Below are 17,120 nucleotides of genomic sequence, written 5' to 3' on the forward strand. Positions count from 1 at the left end.
ATAAATAGGCCCCTCCTGAAGTCCAGCCACATTCAAACCAACATCTGCTCTCTCAGCTACTCATCTCCTCAACCAAAGAAGATTTTCCAGCAAAAGTCATGGCTTACCACCAAAGATCGATCAGTCTGCCTTCTAGGCCTGCCTCCAAAGTTGAGGAGGAGCTGCAAATCCTTGAGGCATGTACCTCTTCCTCCTCGATGACCATCGAGACAACCTGCGATGGTCTGAGGAGGCTTGGAGACATCTACAGCTCCATCGAGGAGGTTATGTGCCTGCCTAGCAACCAAGGTCGCTCCTCCCAGCAAAGAAAAATGCAGGATGCAGAGATGGAACGCTCTCTTGAGCTGTTAGATCTCTGCAACGCCATGCATGAGGACTTCGCTGAGTTGAAGGCCATCGTCCAAGATCTGCAAGTGTCTCTCAGAAAAGGAGAAGATGCAGCGGTTCAAGCCAAGATCCAGTCTTACTTCCGCTTGGTTAAGAAGGCAAAGAAAAACTTCAAGAAGGCTTCTAAGAAGGTCATTATCTCAGACAAGGAGGACTGCAGGATCCTGAGACTGTTAAGCGAGGCTAGAGACATCACTACCTCTCTTCTTGAGTCAACAGTGCAGCTCCTGGCAAAGCAAATTGTGATGCCCAAGTCGTCCAACATCTTGAAGGCATTCCAGAAGAAAACTTCAGTTGTCTGCAAGGAGGAACAGTTGCAGGTGTTAGAGTACAACATCAGAGATCTGGAGGATGGAGCAGGGCATCTGTTCAGGAGATTGATCCAGAGCAGGGTTACTCTGCTGAATGTTCTTAGCCCTTAGATAGTCCTCTAGATTTGTTACTGTTGACACCTGCGATTGGCATCCGCCTTTTATAGGATCCATCAATCGCTCAATACTTCGTCATCTGTACAGAACCAGTGTACACAAAAAAAAGCTCAATGAAAAATCAAAAGTTTTGGTGCACTTCATGTTGTCGATACTCAATATACTACTCCAGGCTTGCTTTCAATCTCAGAGTAACATGGCAACAATGTGGTTTTCCTTATTCCATGGACAAAAGCTCCATCTGATACAGTATAAATATACTACTAATAAGCAGACATAAACTGGACGTAATTCCTTTCAATAAAAAAGATATGAATATAATAATGTGAACGAAATGCATCTATCCTTTTCAGGTATACATATAGCCTTGTTTTATTTTTCTAATTTCAGTTCGAACCATGGAAACGCTTGTGGAAATCATGGGCTCCCAACACATGCAAGATCTTTGTTTGGCTGGCTGTTCGCAATCGCTGTTGGACAGCTGATCGCCTCCAAAAAAGGGGGTCCCACACCCAGCCCACTGCCCTCTCTGTGATCAGGAAGGCGAAACAGCACAACACATCCTCACATCGTGCGTGTTCGCCCGGCAATTCTGGTCAAGCATTCTTCAATCTTTAAACTTGTCCTCTCTGGTGCCCAATCGACGTGCGAAATCCTTTGCAGAGTGGTGGAGAATATCTTGGAGAAAGGTGCCAAAACAGAATAGAAAAGGCTTCAATTCTCTAGTTATTCTTGGAGCTTGGATCCTATGGAAGCATAGAAACTCCTGTGTTTTTGACGGATCAACCCCAAGTGTTCAAGTTGCTTTACAAGCCACCTTCAAGGATGAATCGTATTCTTGGATCGCTTGTGGTGCTAACTGCTAAGGGCCTTGCTGCCCTGGGCTTAGGGAGACCATCTTAACTGTGTTAGGTGTGATTTCTGTCTTTGGTCAGGTCCTGCATCTTAGTTTGCTTGTAATAGTCCTAGAAGTGCTGTAACCCTACTCCCCTCTCTGATCCAAGGGGGAGTGGTTTCTGTATTTGGATCTTTTTTTTCTTAATACAAAGATACGCAGCTCTCCGGCGTATTCGAGAAAAAAAAATCTAATTTCCATGTCGTCACATCACCTACACCTACAGGATGTCAGGTGGGTCTCACCCTAATCCCAGTACATGCATACAGCCTCAGCTCCATTGCTCAAGGCATTAAGGTACAGTTGGTCCTATAGAGATGATCTGTGACAATCATTGCCTAAAAACAGGATGCATCGCATGTATCAGAAAAAATGATTCAATTAAAATATCTCCAAGTAATATGCAATATATTATGCAATAGGTTGCTGGAACATAAAAATAGTGATACACTAATTGCATACTCCTAAAGCTGGAAAACGAACTTGTAAAGCTCACAGTTTCTTTCGATGTTTCAATGAATATCATGCAACAAAAATCTGGGGCCATAATAGAATTTAGGAAATCAAATAGTAAGGTGCTTTTTTGCCATTGAAAATCTGCTATACCCTTATTTTCTCCAGTTCATAGGTAGGCCGAGGCCATCTTAGAAGGGCCACAATAAATACAATAGATGTTGATGCAATCACTAATTATCCATTAAATAAGTGTTATAGAATGCACGTACAGCAAGACTCAGCAGTAGACTGAACTGCCATGCTGATTCTTGCTGCCAAGAATTGAAACATAGCAATGTGGCCACCTTCGTTAGGAGCACCTAATGCACTAACAAATTGAATATCATGAGGGTTATCTTAAGATTGCAATTTCCAGAAGACACTAAGTGCAGGTGCACGTGCAAAGTCAATCGCTCCTATAGCAAAACTGTGGTTTCATTGCTGAAAGTGATCGGGTGCTCTGGCCTAAGAGGGGGAGGGGGTGAATTAGGCACTATCAAAACCTTTACCTATGGCTCCAACTAGTTTGCACAAAACTTAAACTAAAACAAGCTAACTAGATGTGCAACTACGGTTCACCTTAGTGTGTAATCCTCATCCTAAAAGAGTTTTGCAACCTATAGCCAATCGTAGCAAGATACTACACTAAGAAGGTAAAGACACATAAGTTGCAATATGAAATGCGGAAGCTTAATGGGAGGGATGAGAGGAAGCGAACTCTCGACACGAGGATTTATCCCGTGGTTCGGATTGCCACAAAGGCGCCCCTACGTCTACGTTGTTGAAGCACTCACGAAGAATATCGCTTCCCGGCAATCATGTCTCTTCCGTGAGCGCAATCACGGTCACCTTAACTCCGATCTTCACTAAGGGAGATTGGCCACGAAGGAGGGGTCTCCGCAGGGCCGTACCGGCAAATTCGGGGGCCCTGTGCGAAACAATGGACTGGGGCCCTGGTGACCTAGTGAAGGATCATGAATACCAAGCGATACCAGTCGGCAAGCGCGATATGCTGTGTGAAAGCACAAATGTTAGAAGTCACATGAGTGCGATGTGCTGTGTGAAAGCACAAATGTTAGAAGTCACACGTGCGACTGATAGTTAAATCATCACATAAGGCCCAATAACTATTTTTGTTCCGGAATTTTTTTTTGTTGCTGGAACAATTGTTATTGTTTGGGCAACAAAAAATTTTTTCCGAAATTTTTTTGTTCTAGCAACAAAGCATTGAGGGGTCTGATTTATTAGGCCGATTTTATCTCCAAAACACGAAATCTTGAAGAGGTTGGGGTGCTGTGACAGGTACACTTGAGATCACACACGTGACCCCAAACAGCACCCATGTAAAAAAAAGTGGCAAGTGATACGTCTACAACGATTTATCTTTTAGGAGCAATTTGGGCCATGTTTTGCCACAATTTGGGTCAAACAATCAACTAAATTAAAGTGTTTGCATGACTATATCTAATATATACATAATATTTTGGGGGCCCTTCGAATTCGGGGGCCCAGTGCGGTCGCACGGCCTGCACGTGCCCAAATACGGGCCTGGGTCTCCGTCCCCCGCACAATGTTGTCGACGCCGCTCCACACCAAGCCGGAGGGTCGTTGACTTGCCGACGAGCCACCAAAGCTAAAAGGATGGCCGGCGCACCAAGATACAAGGATGGTTCACTCTAGAACTACAGCACAAGGATCTAAACCTTGCTTGATCACTCACTCAAGAGCTAATCTTGCACTAACATTCACAAAGCTTGTGCTAAGGACTAAGGATTTAATATTTATGCTCTTGGATGGCTTGGAGAAGTTCTTGGGTGTGTGTGGGATGTTCAGCAACTCCAGCAAACTTCAAATGGCCGGGGTGAGACGTATATATAGGCCACCAAGTCTTGTAGCCGTTGCTCCAACGGTCAGCAGAAAACAGCATACCATCGGATGAACCGATGCCTCTGTATGGGGTGGCGTCGGTTCATCCGGTCACTCTCAGACCTGAAGTAGCCGTTGAGCTTCTGACGCACTATCTACGACACCACCGGTTTAACTGATGACTGTATATCGGTTAAACCGGTCACTCACAGCACTCAACTAGCCGTTGGCCTCTTTCTCTCCTGCTGACGTCATTACACCGGTGCTATGCTCCGATGGACCACCGGTTCAACCGGTGCTGAAGACTTAGCTCATGCGTGCTTGACATCGTCTCTGGAACATAGTACATCCAATGCACCGATGCCTAGCTTGACGCCGTCTGTTCAACCGGTGACTTGGTTATCTTGACTTGGTCTTCGCTTGATCTCCATTTGGTGCTCAGTTTTGCACCGATGCCAGGGCGTCGGAACTTTCAACAACCATCGGATGCACCGATGCTACATGCATCGGTTCTTCCGGTGCTCCTGTTTTCTGCAGAACTCATCCAATTCAGTGTTTCTTTGAGTTCTTTCTTCGTGTATTGCTTTGTATGGCCTTTTTACTTCATCCTTGGGATCTAGAAATGTTCACTTAACAAAATCATTAGTCCCATTGATTGCGTTGTCATACGATCACCAAAATCACTCGAAATGGCATAAATGGTGACATGTTCGTTACAATTGCTAGCTCACTGATGTAATGATCTAGATCTGAAATTTTCTATAGATGAGTTCAGATGAGTTTTCTGTCAGCATTAGGGACATGACAGCTTCATAAGCTCATCTTCAGAGATGCAGAGATGCCACATGCTCCATGTAAACAGACAAAAAGCATCAACCTTTGTGGAAATGGCTGGCAATGTTGCAATACCGCAGCACTTCATCATCAGTGAGATTCTTCTTGTTGGTAAGGTCACTGACACCATCGCTTCAGCTTCTTTGGTTATATATACAGACAAACCATAGCCTGGTCGACACCATTGAAGTTACGTGTCTCTCTCCAGTCTCTTGGCCTCCACTTCCGAAGAGGGGAAAAAACGTATTCGAGTTCCAGCCATGTCTTCCATTCTCAGATCTGCAAGTTAGCCTAGCTTCCAGGCTTTGCTCTAACCAAATTGAAGTTGAAGAGGAGCTACAGACCTGATGGCAGCCATCTCTATGCTTCTCACTACCAGTGAGACAATGGCTGACGGTATGAGGAGGCTTGAAGGAGTGTACAACAATATTGAGGGCATACGATGTGCTCCCCTACCAGCCAAGCTAGCCTTTGCTGCCCAAAGCAGTGGAATGTGGTGTAGCAAGAACTCGAGCGCTCTCTGGTCTTGCTTGACCTCTGCAACGCCATGTAAGAGATCTTCTTAGAGCTCAAGAAACTTCCAGAAGATGGTGCTGGTAGTCTAGCGAGGAGATGATTCAGCACTCCAAGCGAAGACCCGTCTTATGTTCGCTTGGCCAAGAAGATGATGAAACAGTTCAAGAAGAGTACTTCAGCTTATCAGGAGAGCTACAGGGTCAAGCAGTTGGCTGAAGACAGAGAAATTGCGATCGCCACGCTTGAATCCTTGTCATATCTCCTGTCAAAACAAATTGCGGTCCAAGTTCCAGCAAATGATCCCTTGTCTCCAAGACATTTCAAAAGAGGAGTTGTTTGCATGGAGGAGCAGCTGCAGGAGATGACATTGGCCATAGTTGATCTTGAAAGCGGAGTTGAGACTTTGTTCAGGAAATAGATCCAGGGCAGAGTTTTTCTCCTCAGCGCTCAAAGTTTGTAGATAGAACCATGGTCCCTTGCAATTGGCATCCACCTTTTAGAGGATATGCTGATTATTGTACAATTTTGTAGCTTGCCTGTAAATGAGCAACTGTACAAAAAGTTACTGAAAACGAAGTCACAGTTTTTTTGTCAATTTCTGGTTGTCAAGTATACGGTTGAAAAGTTCCCATTGAGTTGTTATATTATGAAATTTTTTTCTTGAACACGAAGGAGAGCTGCGTATCTTTATATTAAGAGGGAAAAAAAAGGTTTGTCCAAATTACAGAGTCCAGCTCCTCTCCTTGGACCGGAGAGAGGGCTGCAGAAACATGCTAGAGCTGTTATATTGTGAATTTTTTTGTTTTAAATTTTTTTCACAAAAGAATACCCAGAAGATGCTCATCATAATTATTGATGTTTAAAACAGCATTTTGTTGTTCAAGTTGATCTTTGAAATGCTTCTCTATCAGATGTGCATTTATGCAGATGCCATGTGTTGCGCCAGCAATAAGCAAAGAACCCTTGTGCAGTGGATCGTGCTGCCCGCATCTAGAACAAGCCAGCTCCAATACACGAGGTTGAGCGTGTAGGTAGCGTGAATCGTGCTGCATGGAGCATCTACTTTAATTAAGAACTGCACAGAAGCACGATTACACGCTTGTCACCAATAATAATTGGTTGGAAATACACTAAAATAATCTCTAAAGTATGCAATTATATCATGATCCAACAGGTGAGTGAACTAACCAGTTTATTCTTGCCTCTAGTAGCTGGAACATGACAATGTGATCACATTGGAAGGATAGCTACTAAAATTAAAAAACAAGAACTACATATGAGTCACATAACAGAATCCACATGCTGCTGCCAGGTCTCAAAACATAGTAGACAGCATCTGGAAAACGAAATAAAGAATTCTATTTGCCCACCATCAACATGAAGCCATTCACACGCTTCTTCAGTATAAATAGGCCCCAGCTGAAGGCCAGACACATTCAACCCAGCATTTGCTAGCTCAGCTTCTCATCTCTTCAACCACAACACAGAGAGAAGAGCCCCAGCAACAGCCATGGCTTGCCACCAAAGATCAATCAGTCTGCCTTCTAGGCCTGCCTTCAAAGTTGAGGAGGAGCTGCAAATCCTTGAGGCATGCACCTCTTCACCCTCGATGACCATCGAGACAACCTGCGATGGTCTGAGGAGGCTTGGAGACATCTACAGCTCCATTGAAGAGGTCATGTGCCTCCCAAGCAACCAAGTTTGCTCCTCCCAGCAAAGGAAAATGCTGGATGGAGAGATGGAATGCTCTCTTGAGCTACTGGATCTCTGCAACGCCATGCATGAGGACTTTGCCGAGTTGAAGGCCATTGTCCAAGATCTGCAAGTGTCTCTCAGAAAAGGAGATGATGCAGCGGTTCAAGCCAAGATCCAAGCTTACTTCCGCTTGGTGAAGAAGGCGAAGAAACATTTCAAGAAGGCTGCAAAGAAGGTTACCTCTGACAAGGAGGATTGCAGAATCCTGAGGCTGTTGAGAGAGGCTAGAGAGATCACTAGCTCTCTTCTTAAGTCAACAGTGGAGCTGCTGGCCAAGCAAATTGCGATGCCCAAATCATCCATTGTCTTGAAGGCATTCCAGAAGAAAACTTCAGTTGTTTGCAAGGATGAACAGTTGCAGGTGTTAGAGTGCAACATCAGAGATCTGGAGGATGGAGCAGGGCATCTGTTCAGGAGATTGGTCCAGAGCAGGGTTACTCTCCTGAACATTCTTAGCCCATAGATACTCCTCAAGATTTGTTACTGTTGACACCGGCGGTTGGCATCCACCTTTTATAGGATCCATCAATCGCTGTATACTTCAACATATGTATAGTACAGTTTTACTGTTGTGGACTCATTTGTGGGCCGCACATATGAGAGGAGGAAGAAAAACGCGTGAGAGGTGTTATGGGCCGATCTAGGCCCACGAGTACTGTAGCGCGTGCGTGAACAGTGCCGAATCCTATTTGATTAGATTAATTTGGTTTATTAGGAAAGAGATAAGATGGATTGATTCGGTTAGGATATTGCTTAGAGGTCAAGTCATATTGCTTAGGGGTCAAGTCAGTCGTCTCTATAAAAGAGACTATCTTGTATCAATGAAGAACAAGCAAGATTAGAACCAAATACTTCCCAGAGCCTCCAACGTGAGGGCGGGTAGCCTCTAATCCTGCTATCTACCATATCATCTGGTATCACGATCCTCCGATCCTGCGCCTCCAACCCCACCACCAACCCTAGCCGCCATCTCGTGAACAGTACCCGCGGTACTGTAGCACCGCGGGTACTGTAGCGCGGCAGCATCCGCAATCCTCTCAATCCCAACCCTAGCCGCCGCTCTCTTGCCCTCGCAGCCGCCGGATCAGAGACTTCCTCACCCGGCGCCACCTCTGTCCGCCATGGCCGACGCCCAGGTTCCGGCGGACATTAGCACCAAGCTCGACAACCTCCTCCGCGCGGTCGAGCTCAACACCCATGAGATCAGCCAAGTCAAGAACCAGTATTCAGCACTGGACGTAGCCGTCAATCGGATCCAAACCCGGGTCCTGGAGAAGTTTCCCACAAACCAGTTCGAGGCCTCGGGATCTGACCCGCCATCCCCCCCACCCATCGCCCGCGCCCAAGCTCAAGTTCCCCGACTACTACGGCAAGGACGATCCGGCAATCTGGCTGCACAAATGCGAGCAGTGCTTCCAAGCCTATCGCACCCCGGAGGCGAACAAGACCTGGACGGCATCCTTCTACCTCCACGAGGCAGCCGCCCGATGGTACTTTCGGCTGGAGCGTAATCGCGGCGTTCCATCGTGGCCGGAGTTCGTTCAGGCCATCAACCATCGCTTCGGGCCGTCCATCCGCAGCAACCCCCTCGGCGAACTGGCCCAGCTCCGCCGGACGGGTACGGTCGACGACTTCATCGACCAGTTCCTCACCCAACTCGCCCGCTGCGATGATGTCTCCGAACGGCAGCAGACCGACCTGTTTATGGCCGGTTTGGGCGGCACACTGCAGATCGATGTGGAGATGCAGCACCCGGAGCACCTCGAGGACGCCATGAATCTCGCTCGGGTATACGAGCGGCGTTCGACTTCGATCGCCACGGAGTCGCGATCTGCGTGGCGCCCTCCTCCCCGGGGTTCCAGATCATCGTCAGCAGCGGCGTCGCCGGCCGCCCCAGCGTCCGCGGCGACCTCCCAGCATCGGTCGGCGCCCTCTGCGTCCACGGCCGTCCCTCCACCGCCGCCAGATCCTTCGCCAGCGGCCCCGCCGTTTACACGCTTCCGGCGGCTGTCCGCAGAGGAGATGGACGATCGCCGCACTCGCAGCCTGTGCTTCAACTGCCCCGAGAAGTTCGCTCCCGGGGCACAACAAGGTGTGCAAGGGCAAGGGGGTCTACACCATTGAGATATCCGAAGACTTCCCCCTGGAAGACGATGCCTCCGACAACAACTCCGAGCCGGCCGTCGAGGTGTCCATGTGTGCCATGACGGGCCTCGGCAGCACCGACACCTTCCTCCTCGAGACCGACATCGCAGGCGTCCCCATCACAGCCCTGGTCGACTCGGGATCCATGCACACTTTCATGGCGTCATCCACAGCAGACCGCCTGGGCATATCTCCAGAGCCCTTGAGCGGCGTCCACGTCAAAGTAGCCAACGGCGAGCGGCTGCAGTCATCCGGGGTTTGCCGTGCGGTCCGCGTCATCATCGGCGGCGAACCCTTCAACATTGACGTCTTCGTCATCCCACTGGAGGGCTACGAGCTGGTCTTGGGGTACCGTTGGCTGCGCTCCCTCGGCTCCTTCAACTGGGACTGCGCGCGCCAGCGCCTATCCTTCTGGAATGGCGGCCGACGGGTGCGCCTCGTGGGCAAGGGCGCTCCTTCTAGACCGCGCCTTGCTGCGGCCGTGGCGGCGATCGACTACCTCCAGCTCCTCCTCGACTCGTTTGCCGACCTCTTCGAGCCGCCGACAACTCTCCCACCGAGCCGCAATTTCGACCACCACATTCACCTGCTGCCCGGGACGGCTCCAGTGGCGGTTCGACCGTACAGATACCCCCAGCTGCTGAAGGACGAGATCGAGCGCCAATGCGCGGACATGCTGCGGCAAGGCATCATACGCCCCAGCACGTCCGCGTTCTTCTCCCCGGTCTTGCTGGTGCACAAGAAGGACGGGGCATGGAGATTCTGCGTCGACTACCGCGCCCTCAATGCCGTCACCGTCCGCGACATGTTCCCCATCCCTATCGTCGACGAACTCTTGGACGAGCTCCGCGGTGCCGTATTGTTCACCAAGCTCGACCTGAGTAGCGGCTACCACCAGGTCCGGATGTTCGCCGCCGACATCGACAAAACGGCCTTCCAGACCCATCATGGCCACTTCGAGTTCCTGGTGATGCCCTTCGGCCTCACAAACGCGCCGTCCACGTTCCAGGCGCTCATGAATGAGGTACTGCGCCCTTTTCTCCGTCGCTTCGTTCTTGTCTTCTTCGACGACATCCTCATCTACAGCAAGACATGGAGCGAGCATCTGCAACACGTCCGTGCCGTCTTCGACACCCTCTGGGCGCACGGGCTGGTGTTGAAGCGGTCTAAGTGCTCTTTCGGCGAGAAGAGCATGGCCTATCTGGGCCACATTGTCACCGGCGATGGCGTGGCCATGGATCAGTCCAAGGTAGCGGCTGTTCAGGCCTGGCCGCTGCCTAGGACACTGCGGGCGCTTCGGGGCTTCCTCGGCCTCACAGGCTACTACCGGAAGTTCATCAGCAACTACAGCGTCATCGCGGCGCCCCTCACCGGCCTCCTCAAGAAGGAGGCCTTCTGCTGGACACAGGAAGCAACGGACGCTTTCCGCGCCCTCCAGCACGCCCTCACCACAGGACCCGTGCTACAGCTTCCTGACTTCGACAAGCCGTTTGTCGTCGACTGCGACGCCTCCGGCTTGGGCTTCGGGGCCGTGCTACATCAGCTTGACGGCCCCATCGCGTTCTACAGCAAGACGGTCGCGCCTTGTCACATGAAGCTGGCGGCCTACGAACGCGAACTAATCGGTCTTGTGCAGGCGGTGCGTCACTGGAGACCGTACCTGTGGACGCGCCCATTCATCGTCCGGACCGACCACTGCAGCCTCAAGCATCTCCTAGACCAGCGGCTGTCCACGATCCCTCAACACACGTGGGTCAGCAAGCTCTTCGGGTACTCCTTCACGGTGGAGTAGCGGCCGGGGCGCCAGAACGTCGTCGCCGATGCTCTCTCCCGGCGCGACGAGGATCAGTGCGCCATCAACGCCTTGGCGCTGTCCCGACCAGAGTTTGAGCTCTTTGACGAGCTCAAGCAGGAGGTGGCGTCCCTCCCCTCCTTCATCGCCAAGCGCAAGGAGATCGCCAACGGCTTGGCCTGGAGCAGCCTGGACAGAGCGGGACGGACTGGTGCTCCACAAGGGACGCATCTTCGTCCCCGACGACTCAGCCTTGTGGCCGGTTCTTCTTCAGCATGCACACGGGACCGGCCACGAAGGGGCCCAGAAGACGCTGCATCGCCTGCGGACATCCTTTTACAGCCCACACGCGTCCAGACTCGTCACCGACTACGTCCGCAGCTGCGTTGTCTGCCAGCGCAGCAAGACAGAGCATCTTCACCCAGCAGGCCTGCTGCAACCGCTGGAGTTGTCAAGCTCGGTCTGGGCAGATATTGCCATGGACTTCGTGGAGGGTTTTCCCAGGATCGGCGGCAAGACGGTGGTGCTCACTGTCGTCGATCTTTTCTCCAAGTACGCCCACTTCATCGCGCTGGGGCACCCCTACACGGCGATCTCCGTCGCCCAGGCCTTCTTCGACAACATCGTGAAGCTCCATGGATTGCCGTGTTCCATCGTGAGCGATCGCGACCCTGTTTTCACCAGCAAGTTTTGGACGGAACTCTTCTCCCTCGCCGGTGTCAAGCTGCGCCTCAGCTCTGTCTTCCACCCTCAAACGGATGGGCAGTCTGAGGTCACGAACAGAATCTTGGGCGTCTATCTACGGTGCCTCGCTGGTGATCGACCACGGCAAATGGTTGCGGTGGCTGCCATGGGCCGAGTATTGCTACAACACCAGCTACCAGACTGCGCTTAAGACCACGCCATTTGAGGTGGTCTACGGGCGTTCTCCACCGACTTTGGCATCTTACAGGCCAGGTTTGGCGCGGGTGGTGGCCCTGGACCGCCAGCTCTATGAGTGTGACGTCTTCCTCACCGACATTTGTGATCGCCTTCACCAAGCCCAAGACATCATGAAGGAGACGGCTAACCGCTCTCGCCGTTTCGTGGAGTTTGCTGTCGGAGATTGGGTATGGTTACGCCTCAACCATCGGGCTGCGGCGGGCATTACATCCAGTGCGGCTGCCAAGCTGGCACACAAGTTCTATGGTCCCTTTCAGGTTGTGGAGCGCATTGGGGACGTCGCCTACCGTCTACCGCTTCCAGCTTCGGCCCGCATCCACAACGTCTTCCATGTGGTCTTCCTCAAGAAGCATGTGGGCGATCCTCCTGTTGCACCAGTACCACTACCGCCGATCGACCACGGCCGGGCTGTCCCTACTCCTCAGAAGGTGCTGCGCGCAAGGCTCAACCGTGGCGTGTGGGAGCTTTCGGTGCAGTGGCTCGGCCTTCCAGCGGCCGATACGACTTGGGAGCCCTTGGAGTCGTTCAAGGAGCGCTATCCATCATTTCAGCTCGAGCACGAGCTGTTTCGAAAGGAGGGCGGAAGTGTTGTGGACTCATTTGTGGGCCGCACATATGAGAGAAGGAGGAAGAAAAACGCGTGAGAGGTGTTATGGGCCGATCTAGGCCCACAAGTACTGTAGCGCGTGCGTGAACAGTGCCGAATCCTATTTGATTAGGTTAATTTGGTTTATTAGGAAAGAGATAAGATGGATTGATTCGGTTAGAATATTGCTTAGGGGTCAAGTCATATTGCTTAGGGGTCAAGTCAGTCGTCTCTATAAAAGAGACTATTTTGTATCAATGAAGAACAAGCAAGATTAGAACCAAATACTTCCCAGAGCCTCCAACGTGAGGGCGGGTAGCCTCTAATCCTGCTATCTACCATATCATTTACAGATAGTTGCTCAATGGGAAAAGAAAAAACTTTAGATTCACTTCATGGTGTCCATCTGTTTCTTCTGTCATACTTTCAATATCAGCAATATCATGACAATGTGGTTCTATATGTTTCATGGCTAACACCTTCCAGATAATACAACGATTATTCATGAATTTGAACATGCTGATTGATATACAGACATGAAATGGATGCATATATTTCAGTCACAATCAAACTTATTGGCCAATTGTTTGACTTTTTTTCCAGGCATGCCATTCAGAATGGTTAGTATGCAGGTATTCTTTTCATGAATACAGATCAAGTATGCCTTTTTTTTCAATCACATGTATCAGAGTATCTGTATTCATGAAAAGAATATCTGCATACTTGATCAGTATCACAAAGGAAAAAAGATTCAATAAAAATCTCCCCAAACAATAAGCAAAATAATTATCAGGATTCTTGCTACAAAAAATTGGACCATGACAAGAGTGATTAACAAACTTAAACTCCAAAATAGAGAGAATAAAAGGAAGGAACATATGGAGCTCATGGCTTGTTTCAATATCTCAATTAATCAGTTGCAACACCATCTGGGACCTGAAGAGGCAAAATATGGGAAATCAAAATAGCAAGGTTCGTTTGCCATGGGAAACTTGCTGTGAAAGCCTCATTCTTTTTTTTTTCTCGAACGCGTAGAAAGAGCTGTGTCATTTTATTTAAAGAAGAAAGGAGTACAGTACCCAGATGTACAATATCACATACACATCCCAGGCATATTTCATCATTAGTAGGCCTTCTCAAATGGCCTAACGAAAGTTGCTTCTTTCATTCTTATTTATAGTAGGTTTTTGGTTGATTTTTTAATACATAACCATTAGTGTGGAATTTATTCTTATTTCAGTCAATAACATAACCATTGATAAGAAATTTATGCTTCTTCAACAGCTTCTACATTAATCTCTTTTTCATTGATTAGTCATTCTATAACCCATGAGGCTATGACCCATGGTTTTAGAATAGTTTAAGTTGACAGCGAAATCATAGGTTGTGTGCATTTTGCACAAACTTCGGAACTTTGAGAGCCCAAAATGTTGAGATTCTATACACATAACCTAATAACACAGCATTCTTGCACATTCCAAATGCAAATATACAGGAAAAAAATATGCTCACTCATCTATCTTTTGAGGCAAGATCTGTAAATTATTTTCCATAGGTTAAATGAAATCCATCTTGTCAAAAGAATATATCAGTTTGCTTGGATTGCGCCTTGATATCCTTCAATTTCTTCAATATGTTGGTGAAATAATCTTGTAAATACTTCTCTAAGCTGAGGATGTCATTTGCATCCACCCCGAGAAGCTGGTAGGTCTCGTTCATTGGAGCAGAGAAAACTGTGTCGCTTGACAGCACCTGCTTTACAGAAATGTTCTATTAGGTTTCACAAGCTCTGATACAAAAGACTAAACAGAAAGGACAAGCTGGTAACCTCTGAAAATGCCAGCCTATCAGCCACATCATTTGTCCATTGGAAAAAACGTGTCAACTGACGAGTAAATCTCAAGACTGCAACAGGGACAGTTGTTACATTGGCATCTTGCCCTGCCAACCTCTCACACAAAGTAATTACCTGAAGGATAAATAAAAAATTAAAATATCCAACATCAGAATGAAGTAATGAACTGTATCACAGATTGAAAGGTGATGCATACCCAATGGAGATAGATTTCATTGATCTACAGACTTTCTGAACATCATATGCAATTAATTTCCTTCAAAAAGATAGTAGGAAGCAGTTCATTACCTCTTGAGTTGTCCAAGCACGTGGTCCAGCAAACGTCAAGAGTTTCTTAGCAGCCTTCTCGTTCCGCATAGCTATAAATGTCAGTCGAGCTACGTCCTATAATTTTACCATTAAGAATTTGTCAATTAAAGCTGAAGGACAAGTATAGAGAGATAGATGGTCTCATGTTTATTTGGACAAGGAAAGATAAACCTGGGTATCCATGTAAGCAATCCGAGTTGGAGCATCAGTTCCCCAGACAGACTTCTCTTCTAGTATAGGCACAGCATATTGCCCAATAAGGCCCTATTCCAACCAACATTAGACAGGAATTCATTTCTCGATATAACAGGCAAACATTACTAGAAAAGGATGTATCAACTCCAAGTCATATCACCAATTGATCTTTTACTCCGTTAGGTATATTATTGTGATTTATTAATAGAACAGTTAGTTACACTAACAAGGAACTGTCTTTTATAATATAACATCGTTATACTTCACTAGAATCACTAAAAGCAGCTTTCTGACCAAACACTTAATCACAGGGAGAGGATCAAATCTACCTGCATGAAACCACACAAACGGATGATGATATAATCCAGACCACTGTCCTGAATAAACTTCTCTGTACAATACTTGATTTCCATCAAGGGAACCTCAGGATGCTTGTCACAGTTGTGGATGGAATAAAACACATACTTTTGAATTCCCATAGCCTTTGCACACTGTATTAGAGCAACTTTTCCTTCCCAATCTACCTAAATGGAATAACCATCAGCACAACTGATTGAATGATTTATGGAATATGTATTAGTACAGTACAATGGTACGGCATCCTTATGACAAGCTTGAATAACAACCAACAAAATCACAAAAATGCAATTTGTAATGTATTCACAGAAATAGTCATAACATACCGTCCGGATTGGCTCTTCTGGCCGTCCTGTCGCACAGTCAATGACTGTATGAATACCAACAAGCGTCGCAGGTATGGTCTCTGGCTTGCTGAGGTCAGCCTAAAAGGTTCCAATTCAATGCGCACAAAATTACCACCCCAAGAACTCGCAATTCGGCACACCAATGGCATAAGCAGGTGCGAATTGAACGGTGCAGTAAGCAATTGCAGCGCAACGTAACCCTACATTGACGACGGTGGCGCCCCAATCCCGGAGGAAATCGGCCGGCGCGGGGCGCGGCCTGACGAGGCACCTGACGTCGTAGCCCTCGTCCAGCGCCCTTCGGACCACCTGCCGCCCCAGCGTCCCCGTGGCGCCGACCACCAGTATGCTCGTCGGGCGGACGGGCGTCCCCTGAGCAATGCTGGTCGGTGCCACCGCCTGCGCGTTGCAGGTCACCGCCAGCCGGCACCGCGATCCGCCTGCAGCAGCAGCAGCAGCACGCACGCACGCGACGCGCCCTGTTAGTCACTTGGGACGCAGCGCGACTAGCTTACTCGCGGCATGGGATCGAGAAGGCCGGGGTGGGTACCTTTCGGCGTGCGGTGGAGGAGGGGATGCGGGCGGGCGGTGGAGGGGAGCCCGGCGCGGCCGCGGCGGAGGCGGAGGCGGCCCGGGGAGGCGAGCTGCGAGGGCAGCGCGGCGAGGCTAGTCGACGCCATGGCGTGGGCTGGGGCGGGTTGGTGGCGCGGCTCGCCGCGGGGGTTTTGGCGTGGGGAGGAGTGGTGGAGAGGGGATGCCGAGCCGCCGATGCCCGTCGCGATACGGCCACCGCCGCCCCGTCATCCGTTTCCTTGCCTGGGCCACGTCACCATTCGATCTGTTCGTCTTCGTCTGCCGTTACGCCAACTGCCCGGGAACACGCCTACAGGTTTTTCTCTTTTTTTTTAAAGAAAAAGGTTTCCTCTGTTTCATCGCAGAAACAAAAGTTGATACAAAGTTTCAAAGTTGCAGAGCAAGTTCAGTGAGAGCATCAACGTTTAGAGTTTTAAAAACAGAAAACTAAACATATTGTCGCTTATTCCAACAGCAACTCTCCTTAGAGCCTCTTAAATGTTTAAAATCGCCACCACCGTCCGCTCCTGCGCCGACGCATGATCAAAGGTCATGTATACGGAGTCATTACCTGAATACTCCCCACCTAGGCTCCAGAGGTCGCGTCGCCTTGGTCTCCCATGAAATAGACAATCTTTCAGAGCTGTTTTTTTTTTCTTAGCAGACCAGTTTTCACCTACTCAATGTTCATACAATCTTGATCAAAAACATCCGAACATCTCTTCACAACGCACCCTAAAAACATATTTCATTTCCTAAACTCCAGATTCACCATAAGTTAGCAGTGCAGATTACATTCAAGGCAACGTTGTTATTATTTCTGATCCACTACTTTACGATCTA

The 17,120-nt window shown here is 48.9% G+C and overlaps 1 protein-coding gene and 2 pseudogenes across 1 annotated transcript; 2 read left to right on the forward strand and 1 right to left on the reverse strand.

Moving 5' to 3' along the window:
* The first annotated feature begins 49 nt into the window (after positions 1-49).
* Positions 50-1,001, forward strand: LOC120713803 (annotated as a pseudogene).
* A 5,604-nt stretch (positions 1,002-6,605) lies between these two features.
* LOC120713805 lies at positions 6,606-8,025 on the forward strand (annotated as a pseudogene).
* A 5,904-nt stretch (positions 8,026-13,929) lies between these two features.
* On the reverse strand, positions 13,930-16,561 carry LOC120713801 (protein HIGH CHLOROPHYLL FLUORESCENCE PHENOTYPE 244, chloroplastic-like). Its single transcript, XM_039999774.1, has 8 exons — positions 16,255-16,561; positions 15,909-16,144; positions 15,684-15,782; positions 15,330-15,524; positions 14,977-15,069; positions 14,785-14,880; positions 14,470-14,610; positions 13,930-14,393 (listed from the first exon to the last, which is right to left on the reverse strand). Exons 1-8 carry the CDS (start codon positions 16,382-16,384, stop codon positions 14,217-14,219), a joined length of 1,167 nt encoding a protein of 388 aa, XP_039855708.1. The 5' UTR covers positions 16,385-16,561; the 3' UTR covers positions 13,930-14,216.
* Positions 16,562-17,120: the final 559 nt, after the last annotated feature.

Source organism: Panicum virgatum, chromosome 6K (genome assembly GCF_016808335.1).
Source record: "Panicum virgatum strain AP13 chromosome 6K, P.virgatum_v5, whole genome shotgun sequence".
NCBI lineage: Eukaryota > Viridiplantae > Streptophyta > Magnoliopsida > Poales > Poaceae > Panicum > Panicum virgatum.